Source organism: Drosophila serrata, unplaced genomic scaffold, assembly GCF_035046125.1.
Source record: "Drosophila serrata isolate PLE 108 unplaced genomic scaffold, ASM3504612v1 contig_360, whole genome shotgun sequence".
Classification (NCBI taxonomy): domain Eukaryota; kingdom Metazoa; phylum Arthropoda; class Insecta; order Diptera; family Drosophilidae; genus Drosophila; species Drosophila serrata.
In genome coordinates this window covers 1,502,756-1,526,297 of record NW_028257258.1, presented here as the reverse complement: position 1 = coordinate 1,526,297, position 23,542 = coordinate 1,502,756, and the positions used below count along the sequence as shown (strand labels likewise).

The following is a 23,542-nucleotide window of genomic DNA, read 5'->3' as shown; positions in this document are numbered from 1 at the left end:
ATATGTGGACAGCTTGGGTTGACCAAACTGACGTACTAACTATATGGCAAGCGTGGTCGTCGACAGGTCGAAAGGGGCGGATCTGGTGCAGGGGAGGGTGGAGGGGACAGGTGAGAGCACATTTACATGACGCGGCGAAAGTGAAAAGCGGCCTGGAGCCGTGATTAGATGCAGGTTCCTGCTCCCCAATGGCGGACATGGCGGACATGCGGCGACAGGCAACATCAGCGGCATTGTGACATGTGTTTGATTGGACGGACAAAGGAGCAGGATCAGGGGATATCAGGGGGAAGAATGGTGAACCGTCCGCTTTTCAAAAGCACCAGCAGCGATAATGGAGTAAAAAATAAAATACAACAAGAAAATAAACATTACCCAACAACAAGAAAGGTAAACTAACTTTGGGTAGCGAAAGTTTAAATACTCTTTCAGTTTGCAATAGAATTAGAGGATCGAACCGGAAATCGATCAAAACTAAGCTTAAAATATAGCCAGAGATGTCTAGATCGACTCGGACGTTGATGATGATCAATGACTCCTTCACAGCCTGATAAGCTTCTGAACAAAATTGGAAGGACGATCTATCTCGAAGTTTTAAGTAAGCATTTTTCACGATTTATATATGAAATTGGATTTAAAATAAAAAATCATTTCTTTAGCTTTAAATATTATTTCATTTTTGAGAGTTACACAAGTAAATATAGATGGTTTAAAGGAATTTGTATTTATTGTTAGCTTGGTAGCCTTTCTTGAAAGCTTAAATTTCTACATTTTCAAGCTTTACTATATTTAATCAAGTTTTGCTACTCTTAGTATAACATTTACCATTTTTGTCAAATTTATATTACCCTTGTGAAGGGTATATATAAAAAGAAATAGCAAAATCCTAGTCTTGTGTCTGCCATTTTTACAGTGGGAGTCGTAAACTGTCTGACTGGCGGGCACAAATTAATGCTCATGACTTAGGTGCCGGCATAGTAGGGGAAGGTGGAAGTTCCAAGTCAAGTAGCATGGCTCCCAGTTCACCCGATAGCCCCTAATTCAGGGGCTTTCCCTCTTTTCTTTTTGAGCGATGAGCCGACAAGGCGTGCCCGACAGCAGCCAAAAGACCAGCATTGCACTGATGATGTTGCTGCTGAAAGTGCAGCAGTAAACTGATGCAGGCTGATGCTGCCCCAATGCTGCCTGATGTGTCTGATGACGATGACGATGACGATGATGGCGGCGACCGGCAGTCGCTCAATCAGCTCAAACATCTGTTACAGGCAGAAAACGTGACAGGAGCGACATAAAGGCGGCCGAAACTGCCAGTTTCCAATGTCCTTATAATTTGCATAGGGAAATTTTGAGCACAGAAAAGTGTAGAAGTTTGAATTGATTTGATAAGCTAAGTGGATAACGGAGATGTGACATCAATTTATACATTTTCCAACCACTCAACCTTTATTCTCCCTTTCCTTTAGTATAAAAGTAAAATTTATTTAAATTTTTGAACTCTAACCAGTAGTCCAAATAAATTCTTCCTCCCTTAATATCTTGAAGAACTCTTTTCCGGCCTACTCATCACATTTTCGATCAGTTTACTGAGGTCATGTATTTGTGGCATGTATTTTCCATTTTTTTTCTTTTCAGAAAATCAACTGAGGCATGAAAATGCATAGCGATGCATAGTATGTATGTAATTTATAGCAATTTCCTTCTTGCTGTGACTGCAGTTTTCGTGTTTAGGTCTCTGATATGCTAATTTTTATGGTCTAAAGAAAATTTATTAATTTATGCAACACTTGAGTTTATATTTATTTGTTGTTGTTTTTGTTGCTAGACGTTGATGTGTTTGTGGTATGATTTTACGCTACATTTGGCCAAGGCAAGCACAACAATTTATTAAGTCTTCGATGTGGCTGAGTTCGCTGAGGTTGACTTTAGCACGAGAATTAATTTAATGACGAAGGGGAAGCAGCGGATAACTCCACTCTGCCCCCCTTTGCATGTCATCTAATTGCTTTTTGCTTTTGGTTTGGTTTCTTGGTTTACTTGGAATTTGATCTTGTTTAGTTGCCACCACTTGTGGACACTCCCACCGCCCCCAATTAAGTGTGTGTATAAAATTGCAGTGAAGAAAAAAAATAATAGAAAACATGAAGGAAGATTAGGAATCCAAAGTTTGGACAGTTTTCTACTCGATAGCTTAGCAAAAAAAGCATTAATTCCTCAATAATTTATTTGTTATTAATTAGGATTTTAATTGCGAATCGGAATGTTAATTTATGCTCTCAAGAAGACCAAAAATATCCGTATTCAATCAATAATTATCGTTAATTTTATATGAGATTTATTTGACAAATCAAGGCTTTAAAAAATCATAACTAAGAGTAAAAAAGCAATAATTTCAATTTGGCAAGCGTTTCTGTGCTAGTTTTTAAAGGGTTAATAAATCTGCATACTAAATTTTCAATTAAAAGTAAATTAAAATTTGATCAATTTTTGAAAAATTTAACGATGTAACCCCTTATAAAATTTTAAAAATTTTGAAAAAATTAAATTTTTTCAGGACTTAGCTAGATCGATTAGGCTGTTAATGCTGATCAAGAATATATATGGAAATAACTCCTTTGCTAACTAAAATGATAAAAACCGTGTGCAAGGGTATAAAGATGCAAATAAGATGCATAGCGTTATTAAATTTAAAGTTAGATTAAGCATTTTATTGCAAGAAATTCATAAATGATATTCCCATATTTTGCAATATTTTCTTTAAGTACATGGGTTTTGTAGGCGTCCATTTCCTGCTGCACGCAACGCACACACATGCACTAATTTCCATGTTGGGCGTCGTGTTATTTTCATGATTTCTGTTTTCCATCTCTTGTTGCAGCTCTTTTTTTTTGTTGTGCTGAGACTGTTACATATCTTGTTATTAGCGCTTTAATGAACCTCTTTTGCAGCTGCCAATCAGCGGCCAAGAAGGAGGGTAGAAACTCATTTGTATTTATTGCTGCTAGTTAACACAAAAAATATGGGAAGCCCAAATGGAAGCTTATGCCGGGCCTCAAGTTCACATAATCGGTTTCCAACCGATCAAGTGTTCATGTGGGAGGCGTGAAGAGTAGTTTTTCTTTGCCGCCCACTTTTCCTCTTGCATATATTTTTTTTTCCTCCAACACTCATTCAATTTGGTCATTGACACTGGTCAAGAGGGAAAAAAGGGCGTGGGTAAATGCTTTATAGAGGAAATACTTTAAAGCTATTAAGATCATGTATGACTCCATAAATTTTGACAAAAGCTAATAATATAAAATGTTGTTTGACTTGGATATGAGATTTAAATAATAATCAATTCAGATTTAAACCAGATAAGCTGGGATAAATCGGTAATAAATGTCAGAAATCAGAAATCAGAAAGTATTCAGTTTTCTTTGATAAATATTATAGATTTTCCATTTTAAGTAGAAAATTCCAACTAATTAAATGATGCATTCAACTATTTCCTCATTACTTTTGCATTATCAAACTGACTTGAGGTAGATTAACCCTGAACTTCTTATCACTTTCAGTTCCCCCCTCACTTATTTGATTTAATCTTTGAATGCAATTTCCAATTGAAAGACTTCATCAGACGACAACAAATCGCAGATGAATATGCACATTGTTGTTCAATCATTATACATGAATTCCCCAGTTAATAAAATTCCGTCCCTGGACACAGAGCGGCAATAAAAGTTGATCCACGGGAGAGAGTCTGCCGGATCAGCAGACGACGCATAATAAATACGAATAATTGTGTGAAATTAAATTATCAATTGCAGACAGAAGCCATAAATAAATGATGAGTGCAAGTTCTGACTGTGTGAACCGAAATTGTTCTGACGTCGCAAAGAGAAATTGCATTTTCCCACAGGACCAGGAACCAGCAAACATCACCAGCAGCGAGGGGGGGCCCTTGGGTTGGGGGTGGAAAATGGCATGCAATAATTGCACAGCGAATGGTTTTGTGGCCACACAGCGGAAGGGAAGTTTCGCATTTCCGGTCCAGAGTTTTTGCAAAGCCAACCGGTAGGGGGGAGAGGAAGGAAAATATTTACACACACGCGTATGCCGCCCTATTGTTTGTTACCTTCTCGGCAATTTTCCACCAATTTTCCGGGAGAATACATTGAAATTTTTGCTGATATTGCCAGCCATATATCACGCCCTGTGAACTAGATCTGCTTGCCGAAATTGTGCATTCAATATGGTGTTTAAATATTCGATTTTGTTTCACTATTAAGATTTATCATTAAATACAATTATTTAATTGAAATCTAGGAATGATTACCTATGAATTACACAAACAAAATGATTAAAGGCATCAATAGAAACATGTTCGTAAAAACTGCTTTATAATATTGTATTAAAAGTTAGGATCAGGGACTATAAATAGTCTTTGCTTTTATCTTTTTTTAATATAAGCATTAATTAAATTGATCCTTTTTTCTATTATCTGTATAAATAACGATTCGATTTTCGTAAAAATATACAAATTTTCAATGAATATTATTGTTAATCATAACAATTACTCTAGAAGTACAAATAATCTTTCAATTAAGTAAATTCTGAATGATTCAAAGGTTAAAATATATTATTTTAAATTTCGGTAACACAAAAATGTATACAAAAAAGAACTAGAAATATAATTAAATATTTATTTATAACAAAAAAGTAACTACTAACAATCTAAACTTCCGATTAACTACTGTATTTCGATTTCGAAAAACCCCATTGTTATATGACGTCCGTGCGTTACAGACAAACGCCAACACACACAGTGCGTCTGAAAATTTGTGTTACCAGCCACGCCTCGTCAACAAAAAAGTTGCTCTAATTCGCCATTGTATTGCGTTTTCGTATTGAATTTATTACATTTGTCTGTGAGACTAACGACCGATGGTGTGTGTCGCCCCCAAAACTAATGGCTTCCAATCAACGATGTTTGTTCAATGTTTTATTTTTTATACGTATATGCATGCGGTGGCTGCGACAGGTGCACCAAAGCGTCAAAAAACATCGCGGAAAGTGTGGGGGACTGGGCGGCAGGCAGTGTATAAATTAACCGAGGTTAAGCATTCATTACGCCCACTGAAATACAGCCCAGTGAGTGATTAAAGCTTCATTCAGATATTTGCATTCAATGGAGAGTAAAAATCAACGGGAAATTAATTAAATTAAAACACAAACGAAATCAAAGTGGTCAATTGCATTTTTTAATCAATTTATGTATCAATCCACTCGCAACAATTGCTTTCAATTCAATTTATTTCCCAAAGAGCCGGCACTGAAGTGGTAAATGAAATCAATTTGAATTCGATATGGAAAATGGTAGCAGTAGAGGAAATATATATATACATATATTCTATTTGAAAGTGGCTGTGCTGTCATATTGTTGTTTTGGGATTTTTGAAGGCTGCCAAATATAAACCAATCCCCGCATTATTAAGCTAAATAAAATCGCAATAAATTTGCATAAGTTGAGCTTGCACACAAAAAAAATCTCAGATAATTTAATCAAAGTCAGTCGCTTTCTTTCTGAGTGATCGTTTGCCTTGTGACGCCGTCCCTGGATCTTGATTAATATAGATCAAATCTGAGCAGAGCAACCTCCAGAACAAGTCTACAGTGGCGTCTGACGTCCATTCCAGCTGCTTCAATTAAGAAATTTCATTAAAAGCAAAAGAAAAAGAAGAACCCAGATCCAGAAAGAGAGAGTGGAGTGGAGTGGAGTCTTCGAAGAACGAAGGAGGGACCGGGTATGGATGGGATCCCCTGAGCTTGGAATGGACGTCGATGATTGAGATAAACAACACTGGTCCCAGGTCCAAGTACCAGGTCCAGAGATCCAGGTCCAGAATTACCAGCACACTCTCGATTCGCCGGAAGCTGCTTGCACTCGCTCACATAAAAATCTCAGCGGCGATGCCTGTCCTCTCTATAAAGTGTTTATGGGACGATCTAAAGCACTTTAAAAAAATGCATGCTATTTACAAATGTAAAATATTTCAATAAAGTAAAGAATACTAAGCTATGTATATATTTTATAAAATTAAAAACCTGATTTAATAATAAAATTCGAAGGTATTCCATTTGTATTTTTTAATATTTCTTCATACCTAACATCCCTTTACCTCTTCTTTTTCAGTGCACTGTACTCGCTTTGCTATAATTTAAAAATGAAAATCTTCATTTTTATAGCTTGCATATTAGTTTTTGAAGAATATTTATGGTCGTAGCTGTTGAGTCGACGCCTCCCTAGAATAATGATAAATGCGCTTAGATCCTCTGTTCCGATTAACATCTCACAACTAGTTAGTGCAGCCCAACGACGATTCAACTTATTTTTCGCAACTTAATGGTGATTGATAATCATATAAAAAATCCATTTACTATTGATTTATGTTCATTGTAAGATAGCAACATTGAAATTGAACGATATAGTGGTATAGCTTTTGATCCTCCTTAGCCAAGAACCAATCATCTAAGCGAACATATTAATCAAAGGCTTTATAGTTAATTTAGTTATTTATAGAACTAACAGTTGATTGTTGCATATATTTTATATATATTTTGTTAAGCTTTTTAGTTCTTATTAATTACGTTTCACACAACTGTGAAATCTCTTTCATTTTCATTAAACTTTATTTGGTTTTATTATCAAGCCAATAATCAATGTCTTTAAATCAAAATGTCAGAACACCAAAAGCGGAAGAACTTTTAATCTTTTGGATACCAACCAGTCAATTTATCTTCCAATTAATTCCATTCAAAACCAATATGTGAAAGTCATGAAAAATTGCATTAATTTGAATGTGAATCGATCGAATCGACAGACTATTCATAAGCGTAAGCAAATTTCCAAATCATTTCCAAAAAACTTCACATTTGGCCAAGAGACTTGTTTTCTTTGGCGTGGCCAAAATGCATAAATATATAAACATAAAAATCGAGTTTATTTCTCTTTTTCTCGGGAGCATTTCGAAAATTTAACGCCATAAACAATATATTTTTTTTTTTCCGGCGGATTTGCCAAAAGTCAGCAGAAAAAATCAAATGTTTATTTATCCAAGCTGCTGTCGATGTTTTCGAGCAGTCTTCACGGGAAGTTCAACAGCAAAATTTGCCTGGAAATTTGCCATGGAGTTTGAAGATGCAAAGTTCTTGGAGAATCCGACGACCCACTGTGGCCATAAAGTTTGTATTACCATTTCCGCCTGAGGCGGCATAAAATGCTGTCATTCAAGCCTCAAGCTGACCACACAACGAGCAAAAGGGCAAAAGTAGGGGGTAAAGACAGCTGGTCAATGGCACACTCCTCTCTGGCGTCTCTGTCAATTAAAGTTGAACTCCAGATGACCCTCTAAAAACCTCTCATCATTGAACAAATTAAAAAAGAGGATAGGAAAAAGACACACATATGTACGTAAGAGAAAAAAATAAAATCATGTTCATTTTCTGTTTTTGATTTGATTAAAAGTAAATACATTTTCGATAACCATATCACATTTCTGTTTTGACGATGTGACTCTGGTTCCCCTCTCAGATATTGTCCAATTTTATGGATGTTTCCAGGGTCTTTGACTTAATGGAGTGTTTAATTGTTTATGGAAAGCATTTTGTTTGCTGCTCGTTAAGTGATTTTTTTTATTATGAACCAACGCCCTAAAGATAAAGTGAAGTAAAGGAATAGTTTGGTTTTCTCCCATTTCTTGTAGAATTCAATACAATCCATAGCAATATCAATTTTTACTCTATTTACTGCCAAAATTTCGCTTTGATTTACTTTTTTAATAATTTTGTTGGTTTGCTTTGCATTTTTTTAGCCTTGAATTTAATGATTTATTTAAATTAATTGTATTTATCTCATTTACGGTAGCTACCAAGCGTGGCAAATTTCATTTAAACTCGTTGACATTGTTTAAATTCCCCTTTACCCCTTCAGTTACCATTTTTCCCCCATTTAGTTGTCATCATTATCATTATTGGGGGGAAGGCTAAACAAAGGCCAACAGACCTCTAACCATAATAACAGGAAAAACAACAATAAGAGAGCACTTTTTTTGCAATTGAAAAAAAGAAAGTTTTGCGAAATTAGACTTTGTTTTGGACAGAAAATTGCTTAAACAACAAAACAAAAGCAGAAAAGCGAAAAAAAGGCAAATCACTATACATTGTGGTCATTGTTTCTGCGTGGTCCAACGGCGAAACTCATTTTAAACGGTCCCCAAAAAGGTAAAAAACAAAATCGACAGATAATGCTCTAAATACAGATGAGTGCGGGGAAAGTACTTGTAATTTGAAAATAATTGAGTACGGCATAAAACTTTAAATGGGGTAAGTTAGGGTCAAGCGAACGAACAATAAATATTCAAGCTTTGTTTTTAATGAAAGGTTAATTCTAATAATGAGTAAATAAAAAGAGGAATTAATTTGTAAACCATAGAATATTTGCACTGCACTCTTAGCTACACCAATAAATATTTGAACTCCTATTTATTTAACAAATAATTAACCAGTCGTTTGAGAGGTTATTCAATTTACTCTTCCACAGGCCAAGAAAACTCCATTAGTTGTCGGGATCAACGAAGCGTTAAATCAAACATTTGCCGAGTCAAACATCTCGATCAAACTAATTAATCATAATTTTCAACAGCACAAAAAGACACCAACAAATAAAAATTGAAAATGAAGACGGCAAATGAAGTTCGATGGAGCCCAAGTGTGTGGGGCCCACCAAGATTGAAAGTTCAATATCGAACAGAAAAAATCCATAAAAAAGAATCCACAAAAAAAAAAATATTTTAAATGGGTTGGGCAAAATGCAATGAAGCGGCAAAAAACAGATCGATCTTGTTGATGCATTTCCTAATGCCAACAAAACCGGCAAATACCATTTAAGGTGCTTCCCTGACTGAACGATAACTATGAATGAAACTAACCATGTGAAAAAAGAATTGAAAAAAAGATGGGAATGAAAATCTCCAGAGAACGAAGATGATTCTGCATTCAACAACAAAATGCAGTAAACACTACGGGCTCTCCTGTATCTCTTCACCTTTTCTCAAATGACCTGGGTACAGTGGAGATTGGATAAGAGCACTTAATTGAATCCTTTATATTCTTTATAAAATAAATACTTGTATCTACACAAAGGTAAACTATATCGTCCCTTTTTATTCCATTCCAACATAATATTCTGCCTATTCAGGCTTGACAAAATACATAAAATTTAAATAATACCCTTTCCTTCTTGTGGAAGATCACTGTACCCCATTCCAGTGGGAATGGAAACAGAGTGAGCCAGCAGAGAAACAGTTAAGACTTCCAGCTGCAACAACTGCCAACTTCCAGGTTGCAGCAGACGCCAGCAGTCTGGAACCGATGGAGCGGTGCCCGTTTTTGGAGAATGGCTTTACGGGCCCGATGAGTCATAGCTTTTCCACCCATTTTGTTGTTGTTGGTGTTGTTGTGGTTCTTGTAATCAGAACGAGCGTGGAAGCGGTGAGAATGGGTAAAAGAGAGGTAAACAAGTTACCTGCCGGGATCGGTGTATCGCTGATTGCGTGACAGTTGTGTGGGTAAGCGGCTTAGCAGACTGTCCCAGACTCACGAGATCCGAGAAGAGAGCGGAGGAAAACCCCATATACCAATGAGCCATATATGTATGTATCTATGTATGTATGCACCTTAGGATCAGCTACCGAAATGAATAATGATTTAATAGGGCTCACCGAATAGAAATTAAATTGTAATCACGGGAATTGCAATCAGTTGCGAGGGAGCGAACATTCTAGGCCACCCAGAAGATCTAATTTGTTTTAGATCGAAACAGATCTACATATATATTTCGAAATAATAAAAAAAAAAAAATCAAGTTGTTGAGCAACGAACTCTAGTTAATCACTTCCATTTAAAAAATTAACACATTTGCTTGTGATTTTACGAGGCACAAGCCAACAACGATCGAAAAACAACTACAACTTTGTTGCAACCGATGAGTTAAGATAAAGCGGAATGGAAAAGCGTTAAGTGTTAAGGCTTTAAAGAGACAATATGCTTATTCGAATATTTTCATACCCTGTTAAGTTGGTTTGTTCGCAAAAATTCACAGGTTAAATTTGTTAAAAAATACATATTTCTATTTAGAAAAAAAGATTAATTTTGCCAGAAAACTTTTCATAAAATATTGTATAGAACATGAATTTATTAAAAATAAACTAAACTTCAATTAACATTGCCTTCCTCAAAGTTGATTTTTTGTAAGGGATCTTTTTAACAAAGACTTTTGATTATATTCAAAAGTTAGGATCAGTTCCAAATTAATGAATTGATTGACTGAAATGTGGTATACTTAGGAGTTAGTTAATAAATTATGTTATGTTAATTGATTCAAATATAATAGAACCGAGAAATTTACAACATGCGACGTATACGACCCATTTCGCTGTTTTTCTATGTACTCTCTTCTGGACATAAATTTGAAAATCTAATAGTGACGAGTCTTCAGATCCTGTACCGCTAAGTGGAACGGAAGAGAGGCTGGAAAATCAAAACGCAAAGAGGCAAACAACAACAACAAAACTCAAGACCTACTTCAACCGCCAAAAGAGAGAAAGAGAGACAGAGAGAGAAACCAGCAGAAGAAGTAGGACAAAAGTAGAAAACAAAGACGATCGGTTGCAAACGAAAACAGGATGCGCATGCGCAGTTGAAACGAAACGAAATGGAACGAAACTAAAGGTGAACATCATTATCATCAGAAGAGGGAAAAAAACCCAAAAAAGAAAAAAAGCGAAATCAAAGAAATCAACAAATACAACATAAAAGGAAACGATTCTCAGGGGCAGTGCAAACAGACACAAAAGATGAAGCAGAACACGATAACACAGCCCAGAAAGGAAATAGGGGAACCAGAATAAGGGATAGAAGGCGGGAAATGGGGAGGGTGGGCTGAGGAGGAGTTTGAAGAGAAGAAAAGAGACCGAACGGAGGGGACAAATGGGAATGGCAAGCGATAAACGTCATCGGCCAGATTATGCTGCATAAATTATCAAATGCAAAAAGACACTACCAAAAGGGAGCGCCGCATAAAGTGGGAAGAGAGATGCAAAAGATCCGAAGAGAGGAGAAAACATTGTGAGCTGTAAATAATTGTAATTTACGTGGAGAAGGGTACTGACTCTACCTACATAGCCTGTACTATTAAGCTCAAGATATTAGGAGTCCTAGAATTATTCTAAGAATAATAGTTAGTACAAAAGTATCTTAGGAATTGAAGTTCCAGAGACTTTTGTAGATTTTGAAAGTATCGTAATGTTTTATCATTTTAAGTAATCATTGATGTCTTTTCAAAATGTATCTATTTAATTTTTAAAATATTTTAAAACCAATGTACACATATAATATATGTACAATGTACACATAATAATATATAATAATACATATAATATAAACCATACTATTCGCTTTTCCTCAGGTGTATGCATATAAATCTACCTACCTGAGCCGCCGCGGCAAAGGTAAAGAGAACCTGACGAAGAGGGCGGCAAAGGAGAAGGCAAAGCAAGAGCAAAGACAGACCAGAACAGCACGTACAAGAAATTAGCAAACACACAGAGAAAGAGGGAGCGACGAGAGTCGTAAAGAAGTAAAAGCGAAACGACAACGAATCGGATTATGATGTTCCCCAACCTGATCATGATGATGATGAATGGATTGGTCTACGACTCGCATAGACGGAAAAATAAAGAGGGAGGCAGCAATACGGTGGAGATCCAGAAGGCAGTGGAGGAAGAGGATAGGAAAATGGCCTGCGGCGGCAGTTGGACAAATGGAGTTACTTAAAGACGCACACAAACACCAGCACAACACAACAACACACACACACACACACCTGACAAGAACATGAACATGGACCACGCGTAATGCGTTCTCTCTCTCTCTGTCCCTCTTCGTCTATCGCCCCATCTCTTTCTTCTGACTGTAATCGTGGCCGGAATCGTAAAACGTGATCGAGGGCTTTATGTGTACAATACGTTTTGCCGTGGCTATGTCATTGTTATTGTTGTTTTTATTTTTTTGTAAGAGTTCTTGTTTTTGTGTTAGTTGCTTCTTGTTGCTGGCACTTTTCGATGCCCTACAAAAAACGAAAAGAACCCGACTGTGATTCATTGGTAAAGTTCCAGGAAACAGTAGAATCTATATAATCAACATGTTCTATTTAATATTGATTTAATTAAGTTTACCTTCCAAATGACACAAACGCAATGAAGCTAAAATGTCTATAAAAATATTTTTTGTTTGGAAAATGTGGCATTTAAATTTTGATAACTCTTTAAAAATATACAATTCTACCTATCCACCTTATCAAATTCCTTATAAAGAGCGTTTAATTTGTGTTGGTGGCGCTTCCAATATACCCCAATTTTACTTTCTTCGACCACAGTTTTCTTTTTTTTTAACCTTTTTAGTTTCTGTTTTAGTTCATTGCTTTTTGGGCATGTGTATGTATGGATCTTGTATCTTAAATGTATGATTATTTTGTTTTCTACTCCCTTCGGCCGACAACTTTTTCATTAGAGCGGAATAAAACAAGCGAAATCAAAGAACAACAAGGGTTCCTTTTTTGTTGTTATTGTTATTTTAGCTGCTTTCAGCATGTAATCTCAATTTTCGGTTTTCGTTCTTCAGCTTGCCCCCTTCACTCAATGTCTTCCTGTCTTCGGTCTATCGTTGGGGGTAATTTACAAGTCTGGGCAGCAAAAATTTACATGCCGACACTGACATGTTGTTGGTGTTGTTGAGTTGTTCTTGTTGTTGGTTGGAGTTGTTGTTAAATTGTTGTTGTTGTTGCAGTGTGCTAGATGGGCTTGGCTACATATTGCTGAAGTTGTGGGTCAATGATTCAGCGCGTGGATGCGGCAACAACAGCTCTGCGAACTTTTGACGGATCGCTTTGAGGAAGTTGGTACGGAGAGTCAAGATAAATGGGAGTGGATATACCACCAAACGGGATTTAAAATATAATCTCAAAAAAAATTCCAAAAACAAAAAAAAAGGTTAATTCTTAATTGGAATGTGGGAGCAGTTTATTGGACCCACAGCTTCAGCTAAAGATAATTTTTCACAAACGAATACTATCTTTTATTGTGCTGTGAATAATGGATAAAAATTTACCTATTAGGTGATTCATTAAATGGAATATATAATTATAAAGAGATTTTCATAAGATAGATTCTCAGAATCTTCTTTATGATATCTGCTTATTAAAAACTCTGAAAATCTACAATTTAACCTCAAGCTAATAAGTTTATCATCTAATGAGTGTAAATGGAAATTCCATTTATTTTCTTTCAGATCAACTTCCCACATTTTAACGAACCGCAATCAAGAGTTCTCTTATCAGTAAGAAAAAAATAATAAAAGACATTCTTTCACTTGCTCTCTTCCGCTTATTGACTCAGTGTAGTTTTACTTTTATTTATTTTAGTTTCTAACCCCCAAAGAGACATGCTCTTGATAAGATAAGTTTTAAAGGGAAAGTGGTCTTTAAAGACATTGTCATATGTCATATACTTCAAATGTCACCTGCCGCCACCACCTCATAAAATGAAATTTGCATAAATACTTGGCTTCCATAATCAGCTCAATAATCTCAAAAAATGCCAATTATTATTAACGCGCCACTGTAAATGGCCGACGATCCGCCCACTCGCACACCTTCTAAACCAACACCCACATTACCATGGGCAAAATAATAGCATATGGCGACAAAAAGAGACCACAAGAAGAATTGAACAGTGATCGATCGAAATAGAAAACTTCTAAGTAATATATTTTGTACACATTTTGAGACAATATAACGGTCTATTTATCCCTAAATAAAGTAATTTCTGAATTAACGATACCATTCAATTTTAAACTGGAAGTTTCATACCTCCAAGCTGTGTCGCGGCTGTACAAATTGTTATTACAGCTATAATTTTACGGTAAAAAACTGAAATTAGCGACTGCTCACTGTACTGGCAGCCAATTAGCAGAGATGAGAAACTTGAGAGCCGATCGCGAACAATTACGTGAATAATTTACAGCTGAGATATGGGCTACTAAAGCTGCCAACGCATTGGGGGATCAGGTAGATCACAAGGAACCGGTTAAGAGAGGGTGTTTTCGTGTTTTTTAGTCGGTTCTACACGCTCAAAAAAAGCCATAATATTACCAAAAGTTAGATCATCTCACATAATAAAATGTTAAAGCAGGAGTTAAATATGGGAGATCTTGAAGAATATAATTTAAAGGCAAAATGGGAATTTAAAAAGGAAGAATGAAAGTTAACTAACTTCCACATTTCTATAAATATATATTATTATTTATAATTACTTTTGGTAATTGTCATTATATACCAATTTAAAGATATATTTTTGCACTGTGTATAAAGGGAAAGGGGTATTCGAATTCGAGTACAGGCAAACAGGTAACAGGTACAAGCACTTACCGCTCTTGAGACGATCGTTAATTAGATCCTCGATCAGCTGCGGACACTCGCACTCGATGGCGTAGCAGAACTGCTTGAACTTCTCGAACCCACTCTTGGCAATGATCTCTATGAGATTGGCGCATTGAAGACGCAGAATTTCGGCGTCGTTATATCCGGAGCAGCCGCCGCCGCTGCCACCGCCGGATGGCGTTAGTGAGCGGCTGTCGCAGTTGGCATCACCGTTAACGCTGGCACAGCGCGAAGATCCACTGCCCCCGCTCCCGCCGCTGCCTCCGCTGGCCGTGCTCCCGCTGCTGGCGACGGCGCTGAGCTTGCGCTTAGTCAGCGATGGAGCGCTGCCGGGCGGCTCGACGCCCGCTACGACGCCGGCAGAGGCGGCGGCAGAGGGCGTGGGCGTGACGGCACCATAGGGCTTTAGCAGCAGATCCTCCTCCGACTGGCTGAGCACCGAGTTCTTGACGAGCACCGCCAGCAGATCGGTGCTGCCCAAGTCCAGCATAATGCGCTCTTGGTGGCGGCACAGGAGAGAGCGCACCTCTTCCTCTTCCTCGCGCGTCATCTTCTCCGTTGTTTACCGTTTCTTACTCTGGTTTATTACTGTATTTATTGCACTCGCCGGTTGCAAAAACAACAAAACACATGCCTTTGGGGCATTTTTCCATTAGATTTGAGAGATTTTCAATAGGTTTTGCCTTAGCTTTGCACTTCTTTGCGCCGAAATTGCGGTTGTTAGTTGTTGTTGTGTGTTTGCACTTTTTTTTTCGCGTACTTTCAGTGGAGGTTACACCTTATTTGCTTTGTTTTCGTAGTTATATGTTATTTTCCCTTATTATTTCACTTTTGTTTAAGTATTAGTAGTCATAGAACGACATCACACTTATTTAAAAACACTATGCTTTGTTTTCCTTTAAGCAAGCGCATTTCTTTACTTTTTTGCAAAGCAAACAGCGAAAAAGCGCGCCATTTTTATTTGTTTTTTCGTTTTCTCCGCCACTTCGATACTCCCGCACAAGGTTCGTGAAAATATATAATTCTTATATATTTCTGAATCAGATGTACACTATTTTATCAATTTGGCATTACTTTTACCGGCACTTCGTAGTTTTCGTATATTTCGCGGAGAAAAACTCGACGGAGGTGCTGCGCGTTCGGTGGTTATTTTGTTACTGTTGTATTTGTTTTGGTCGCGGCTGCTTTTATAATCTCTGTGCGGCTGACTTTTCTGCTTTGGTCACTCTGAAATACGGAGCTGTTGTTTAACATTTTACATTTGACGGCTCTCTCTGAGCGTGAGTAAACCATCATACTCAGTAATCGTATTTCATGTGAGTATATGTGTTTGTATATTACTTTGTTTTGGCTTATATATTATGTGCAATATTAATTATTAACTGAATTAGTTTAGAGAAGGCGTAATTGAAAATGGAAAGCAAAGTGCGGTTATTTAAAATATACTGACAAACCTTTACATAAAAACTCTTTAATATTTAAATATTTCGACACACTCAGCAAGTGCAGGGTATTTTATTTTCGAGCAAAGGCAACTCTCTTTGATTGAGTTTAGTTGAGTAGAGAGTAAGTGAGAACCGGTTTAACTAAAGAGCGGGAGAGTCTCAAAAACAGAGAGAGCATAACTTGTAATTGTGTTTGCATGATAATGTTAACGTTGCAGCTGCAGTGACAAACCGAGTTTTGAGTGTAAAATAAAAGCAAATAAAAAGTAATTGTGTTTACATTGCACTCGCTCTCTTTGGGACTCTCTTTGATTTGCTTGCTGTATCTTAACGTATCGTAACAATTGCCTTTGTTTCTATTTCCTTGCTTAAATACGGTATTGTTAAAACGTAACTTGAGTTAAACTTGGCTTAAAACAGATTAATGCTAAAATTTTAAAGGATTTAAAGCAAATTTAAAATTAATTCGCTTTTAATTCAGTTAGTTTTTATACAGAATATGTTTACTCTTCCAATTTATTCTTCGTCAAAATAAACAGCAAAACGGATATGGAAGCCTTCAGTCAAGACGATGGACATTACCATATCGTGTGGACATAATGAGGAGCAGGAGCTCTCTCGGGGAGTCCGAAAACCGGAATCGGAAGCAGTCTTACGGTGTACGACACCTAGCCTTGATTAATTGCCACTGGCCACACACTCAGCCACATGTTTAGCCGTTTAACTTTGAGTGCCTTGCCGTTTACAATCTGTTGGCCAACTTGTAACCGGTCATCAGAAAAGGAAACAACCAGGCAGCACTGCTCGAAATAATCGAATAAGCTTTTAAGCCTAGAATAATTTAAATAATTAGCTTTTTAGTTCAGAAAGTAGTAAAGTAAAGTACTGGCTTTCTTTCTTGTAAAAATATGATATAAAATAGAAAGAAAGTTGAATGCTTATGCTAAGTTGGTTGCAACATTTTCTTGGGTTTCTTTACCTTTTTTTGATTTTTAATATTGTATCAAACTATTTCTCTCACTGCATTTCCTTACACTTTGTCAGAAGAGCACTCTAATTACGTGTGTTTGAATTGCGGTGCTCTGATTAAGGCCCTTTTGCTGGCCAATCGATGATTGTGAGTGGCTCCGGCAGCAGAACAATAATAATAACAGATGTTTTGGCCAGCCCATGGAAACGGATAAGGCTAATTAAGGGAAATTACTGTTTGAGCTGCTACCGAACGACTGATCCGAAGGGGAAATCTCTGGCCTGCAAATTCCAGGCCAGGCCAGCAGCATTCCTGACATTTTCCGCCTGTCGGCAGATTAACAGGTGTAACCCGACCCCGAAGTGAGCCAATAGCTAAATGGTTTTTTGCATAAATTGATTACGATAATTTGCGCCTATCCCCCGAACATTTTACCGCCCTCTGCGAGGTAACCTCGAAGTTAACCAAACCGGCAAACTGGCAGAAAGAATATCAACAAGTTGTTTGTCCATAATTTATGCAGCAATGCAGTCGAACCCAATGAATATAGTGTGTCGCTCATAATTCTCCTCAGCAAATTGCTCTTTACTATTCAAAATCCACCCTCGGCCTGCCAAAGCGCCACAAAGGTTGTCCATCAAATGAGGAAAAATATTTAAATGCAAAAAAAAGTAAAATAAATAAAGCCAGAAAAACAAAGGTCTTCAATCATAGCCATATAGAAAGGAGAGCTAAAGTTTACAAAGACGGTTTACAAAGACGGTTGACCTCATTGACGCTGAAAAATAATAATAATCTCTTGATTATTTATTTAAATATTTCTAAAAATTTCCCTTAATTTTGCACTAGAAGTTCTTTAATGAATAGTGTAATATAAGAGCTTTTTAGAATCTAAAAAAATACAAGATGTATTTCATCCTCAACGCTGAATGTTTAATCTTTTATAGGATTACATTTAGTTGACTATTTAAGTAATTTAAAATATATTACAATATATTTTTGGTTTTAAAAAATAAAGTTTTAAGTTTAAAGGAAGAGAATATTTTGTTCTTGATTAAAAAAACAATTTTTTGATAAGCCCACAACAGCCAATGTCCACTGTAGTTCTAAGGTGGGTGTCGACAGAACAAGAGTTGATTTGTGTGAGTGTTATGAAAGGCTTGAATGCAAATTACTATTATTAAGGAACAATTGCACTGTGATGCGAATGAATTCAGGAAAATATTTGCAAAACTCCCAGCCAAAAGGGAAAGTTGAATGGCATTCGAAATCCGGGTGAATCATTCCAGAACAAAGCTTATTGAGAGGATTACATACATTCAGCAAATAGAAAATGGGGTAAGGGGAGTGTTATCATCAATTGTGCCACATGTTTTTGCCCAATGTTTCCATTTAGTATTGCTCGTCACGTCTCTGCAGCTTCCTCTGCAATTAAGTGTAGTAAGGGTGGATTAGATGGGGAAGAGATACAGTCAAACTTCTAAAGGTTATACTTTATTTTGTTTTTTAAACCAAAAAATGAATAGAAATTCAGCTAATAACAACGTTTTATGGTTTCACTCGCTTTAAATCCTAAACATATATTAGAAAAAAGGTCTCAAAAGGTCTTTCTTTACTTATTCATGAGCTTCACTGTATTAACTTGGTCAAATCAGACCTCAAGCTTCTTTCCGTTTGTCTGACGCTCTTCCGGGGCGGAGAAAACCTATTCGAGTTGAAATAAGGGCCCCATAGTCATCATCCATCAATCCTCAGACGAACTGCTTCCATTACCCATATTACCCTTACCCCCTAGCCAAAGCTCTCCAGGTGCACTTGGCCGAGATGATAATTGTCTTGGGGAATTGTTTTGGGCTCTGGACCAGCAGCAGTCAGTAGCACCATTTGCCGATTGGCAGATTAGCAGTTTATCAAGACCCACCGCATATGGTGGTTGAGTTATTGTGGAATTTTTATTATTCCGTAATTTTGTAATTACTTATCACAGAGGCACAATGCAAAAGACCAAGCTGGCATGCTGTTGTCTAATCTGGACCAAGAGAAAGGCCATTAAAATGAATGTCCAGCTGTATGCCGAGTGCTAACGACTCGAATAATCGTCGTCAAATGGTTCTGCAGGTGGTAATTCGATATAATTGTTTGTCAGTGGCTTTGTAACCTGCTTTAAATTGTGGCTCTCTAAAGTAAGAAAGATTAAGCACATCGTTAATGATGAATTGCATTAAGATTGTTACAGAAAACAAATGGTAATGAAATATAATACATCTTTCAAGTGAATGAGACTTTGCCTAAAGGTAATTTTAAACCTTCTAGAAAACTTAAAATGCTAATTAAGACTTGACAAAATAATTTGTTTAAAAATATATATTGTATAATTGTATATAATATTTAACTTCCAAAGACGACCCACCTTAATGGAAATTCAAAAGCTCCAAAACCTGGAATAACTTGGAAATCATAATTACGATAAGTAATAACAGTTAGTCCCTTTTGCTCCCCTTTGTTCCCCTCCCTATTCACCTGCACTTCTCCTATAAATCAAAGCTTATACTCAGAGAAACTTTGATAAAGAGAGCAAAAGGGAAGAAGAAACACCGATTAGAGGAGAAATCAATTGGATCACTTTCGTTTGTGCGATGGCCGCAGTTAGAAGTGAATTCCCCAGCGAGTTGAACAGTAATCCGAGTACCAAAGCCAACAGTTTGAGGTCGCTGAAAAAGCACGTGGCCACGTGTTGGGAAAATTTGTGCAAAAAGCTTCAGCAACCTACCACATTTCGGAAAAGTTCCCATAGCAAGATCTTTGTGAGGGCCGACTGTACGGCAAGTTTTCCGGAAAAGTCGAGATTTGTCCGACAATTTTATAGGATCTTTAAGGCGGGCCAAAAAAGCGAAGGTTGTGGTGGTAAGCCGGAGTTGTGGAAAGTGCCGTTGGCCGATGGGCAAAGAAGCCAAGAGCAATTGCAAATCGTAGCTAGACTCTTCTCCTCAACATTGATCTCCACCAAGGAGGAGGAGATCATCACACCTAGTATCAGCTACAGGAGCAGGAAAAGCCAGAGCTACTCCACCAGCAGCACCATGACTATAATCGAAAGCAACTATAGAGATGTGCGGGATGAGTATCCCGATATTGATGCGGAGATACGGGCTATATTGCTAAGCCATGCCCAGAATGGAATCACGATATCGAGCATTAAAGGTGAGTATATATAATATGATCTTCAATCATAAAGATATATAGTGTCTTCATACGATGGAACTTTCCATTTTGTAAGCTTGGTTAATCATCTTACCTTTTCAACTTAAATCAGTGGAAAAACAAAGAAAATATAATTCAAATTGTAAGAACTTATTTATAATATAAAAAAGTATAGAAAGGTTTCTATTAGAAACTTTCTGACTCCAGAAATTTCTAGATATCTCCTATGAATGTTATATAACTTTCTACATGTGCTTTTCTCAATTGTAACTTGGCTTTTCTAAAGCTTCCAAAAATGTTAGACCAAAGAAAATTATTATTATAATAGATTCCTTTTATTATATATTATTTCAATTAATTAATTTTCTAATGCTCCTTAATCCCAATCTATATCCTTCCAGATGAATATCGCAAACAAACGGGCAACCGCTTTCCACTCGAGGAAAACATTACAGATTTTCTGCTAACCATTCCTTATGTGACCGCCGAGTGTAGTCACAATGGCAAGCGGATCTTTAACCTCAAACCCAATAAGGAGAATAGCCACCTGCTGGACATGGTCCTTAACCAGAAACAGCGGAACGATTACAGCACCGGAGCACCCTCAATGGAAGACAAATACTTGATGGGTGCACCGCGGGCGCCACCGCGTTACTGGCGTAATGGATACAAGCGCCGGGCTCTGTCCCCGCTGGACAACAACCTCAATGTGGGGGCGAAGGTCAGCTCGGAGAAGTCAGCGGATGACCAGAGCAAGGCTATCAATACCGGATCGGCAGCGCTGCCGCAAATGGCCAAGGCGGCAGCGGAGTCGAACTGGTGTTACCAGGACAATTGGAATCATCTGTGAGTGCTCAAGAGCTAACTAAATTGAATATGTAGATTACTTTTAAATATAAATCTATATATATAATTAAAATATTAAATGATTAATGTAAATTTCCTTAACCTACAGCAACAACATCTACCAGCAATCCAACGTTAATGCACCGGAAATGCCAGTGTCAAACCAAATTTATACAGATCATCCGGAGCAGTCAAACCACTTGCCTAATCCGGAACTGATCCAAATCCAACCACCCTACAAGAACCATCAAAGCCCCAATCTCAACCAGATACTCAATCCACAATTGGACATCTTTAGGCGTCCAAGTTCCGCCAGTGAGAGAAAGCGACGCCATGAAAGGACGACCACACCCACGACCATGTCCACGGGAACACATAATGATTCCATGTTAACCATTAGCTCGGACTATGATGCCTACCTTCTGGACTTTCCACTGATGGGCGATGATCTCCTTCTATATCTCGCCCGGATGGAGCTCAAGTGTCGTTTTAGACGTTTCGAGCGGATCCTACAGTCGGGACTCTGCGTTTCCGGCCAGACAATCAACGGTGCCCGGAATCGATTGAAGAAAGTCTACCTGCCCGAGCGAACGCAGATAATTGTCAATATCGGATCGGTGGATATATTGAGGGGCAGGCCTCTTGTCCAGATCGAGCATGACTTTCGGCTGCTCATCAAGGAGATGCATAGCCGTCGGTTTGTCCCGATCCTCACCACCCTCGCCCCCCTGGCTAACTATTGCCATGACAAGGGGCTGTGCGACAAGGTTCTGCGATTTAACAACTTTATACGCGCCGAGGGCAGGGGTCACCTGAAGGTGATCGATATACACTCCTGTCTGATCAACGAGAGGGGTATCGTTCGATTCGATTGCTTTCAGAAGTGAGTATTCGAACTGGGAATGAAATATCTTAAAACTTATAAAAATCTTACGTTTCCAGCTCACCCCGCTCCGTGTCGGGTTCGAAGGAGCCTCATTTGTTCTGGAACAAAATTGGAAGGCAGCGTGTGCTGCAGATGATTGAATCGAGTCTAGAGTATTGAGTATTTGGTTACCATTTGGACGGGGCTGGCACCGGTCCAGCCAATATTGAAGATGATTTTTACAATTGGTCCACGCTGACGGCTCGCTGCTTTTATTTGGAATTCGCCTACGTACTATTTTAATGTGTTTTATGTGTGTCCCCGCGTCCATGTATATGTTTATGTCTATGTGTATTTGTATGTTTGTGCTTGTGTTAATTGTTTAAATAATTCCATGTTTTGTGTTCATTGTTAGATTTTAATTTCTTAAGGCTTTCAACGTCTGCCTGTCATTGATTTTGCATTTTGCCTGTCGGAGTTTGTGACCACTTTTTGCCGCTGTCCCAAAAGCTGAGTGCAAATTCACTTGCAAATCAATTTCAGGCACGTTGAAGCCTTACTTTCCTTTCTACTTTTCCCTAAAATCATTTCCCCTTGCAATCCCCTTGAAATGTACAAATCGGATTGCAAAGCCAAATGGAATCTAAGTGCAAATCATTGCAAATGTTATAAACTGTTTTTTCTTGCTGTTCTGTTCTACCTTATTTGTTTGGGCCAAAATGCTCCATGCTCCTGTATTGCCACTCGCCCTTTTGGTGGGCGTGGTTCTCAACGATACATTTGAGTCATGCTGCATTTTGGCCCACAATGAAAATGCATTTCGCTCCACTTGAAGCTTTTACTTGCTTGCACAAAATCAACGCCGCGGCTGATTTATTATTGATGTGTTTCAAGCAGATTCAAGTGGAGCATTTGCGCCATTTTCGTCTTCCTGTTTCCGTTTTGCTAACAAATAATAAATCAAATGAAAAGTTTATAAAAAAAGCTTACACTCTGCCCCAGACACGTCACCGGAAGTGCGCGCGCTAAGCGGTTGAGTGTGTTTTTGGCACAGTGTAGGTTACAGATAATGCTTCTTTACTTCACAGTCTTTTCTAGAAGAGCTCTCTATTTACTTAATATTTATGAACTAATTTATTGTCTTGAATGTATGTATGTTAATTGTATGTTTTGAAAGTGATCACGTTTTTTTTTTTTGGTATGTCCTCATATAACAAGCTGCAATGTAAAATTCTAAAAAAAAAAGTAAAAATTAAAAGAAACTAAAAAGGGAAACGCAAATATCTTATTTATTTTATTATAAATTTGCTGAAATTAAATAAATTTAAAACGGGCATAAATAAATACCAGAAGTTAAGTAATCAAAAATAATTCAAATACAAAAAAACATATATTTGTTATCAGCTGTATAACTTCAAAATTCGCGCCTATCTAACTATCGATAAATGGTCTGTTAATTAATTTTACATGTACATGTAAAATGTTAAATAAATTTATTGATATTTTTGTATTTTAGTATATTTTCAACAACCAAACAACGACCGACACCCGACAGCACCTGCGAGAGAGTTCTGTTATTTAACATCCACTCGTCAGCACCCGAGAGAGAAAAGAGCGGCTATATTACGAATTCTACATTTTACATTTTACATGAGAACTCAACCCCAAAAGTGAGAATTCGA

The 23,542-nt window shown here is 37.4% G+C and overlaps 2 protein-coding genes across 8 annotated transcripts in view; one reads left to right on the top strand and one right to left on the bottom strand.

Annotated features, from left to right (window-relative positions):
• Positions 1 to 15,697, bottom strand: part of pyd (zonula occludens-like protein polychaetoid) — a 98,248-nt gene extending 82,551 nt beyond the window's left edge. For all 7 annotated transcript variants that reach the window (XR_015273046.1, XR_015273047.1, XR_015273048.1 and 4 more), the window contains exon 1: positions 14,522 to 15,697. Coding sequence is in view for 4 of the 7 variants with exons in the window: in XM_086838926.1 (XP_086695052.1) it covers positions 14,522 to 15,083 (562 nt within the window). In the remaining 3 variants the exon portion in view is untranslated. The remainder of the gene's footprint in view (positions 1 to 14,521) is intronic.
• Positions 15,698 to 19,565: 3,868 nt separating this feature from the next.
• osk (oskar) lies at positions 19,566 to 22,580 on the top strand. The gene is made up of 4 exons (XM_020962902.2): positions 19,566 to 20,149; positions 20,551 to 20,995; positions 21,105 to 21,878; positions 21,938 to 22,580. The coding sequence occupies exons 1-4, from the start codon at positions 19,585 to 19,587 to the stop codon at positions 22,038 to 22,040; spliced, it is 1,887 nt and encodes a 628-aa protein (XP_020818561.2). The 5' UTR covers positions 19,566 to 19,584; the 3' UTR covers positions 22,041 to 22,580.
• The last annotated feature ends 962 nt before the right edge of the window (positions 22,581 to 23,542 follow it).

What these genes read in the sequence shown, in the direction of transcription:
- osk (XM_020962902.2), top strand. Translation starts at nt 19,585, where the DNA reads ATGGCCGCAGTTAGAAGTGAATTCCCCAGCGAGTTGAACAGTAATCCG. An exon ending in CAGGACAATTGGAATCATCT is followed by an intron (nt 20,996 to 21,104) that starts GTGAGTGCTCAA and finishes CTTAACCTACAG; the next exon opens with CAACAACATCTACCAGCAAT. An exon ending in CGATTCGATTGCTTTCAGAA is followed by an intron (nt 21,879 to 21,937) that starts GTGAGTATTCGA and finishes TTACGTTTCCAG; the next exon opens with CTCACCCCGCTCCGTGTCGG.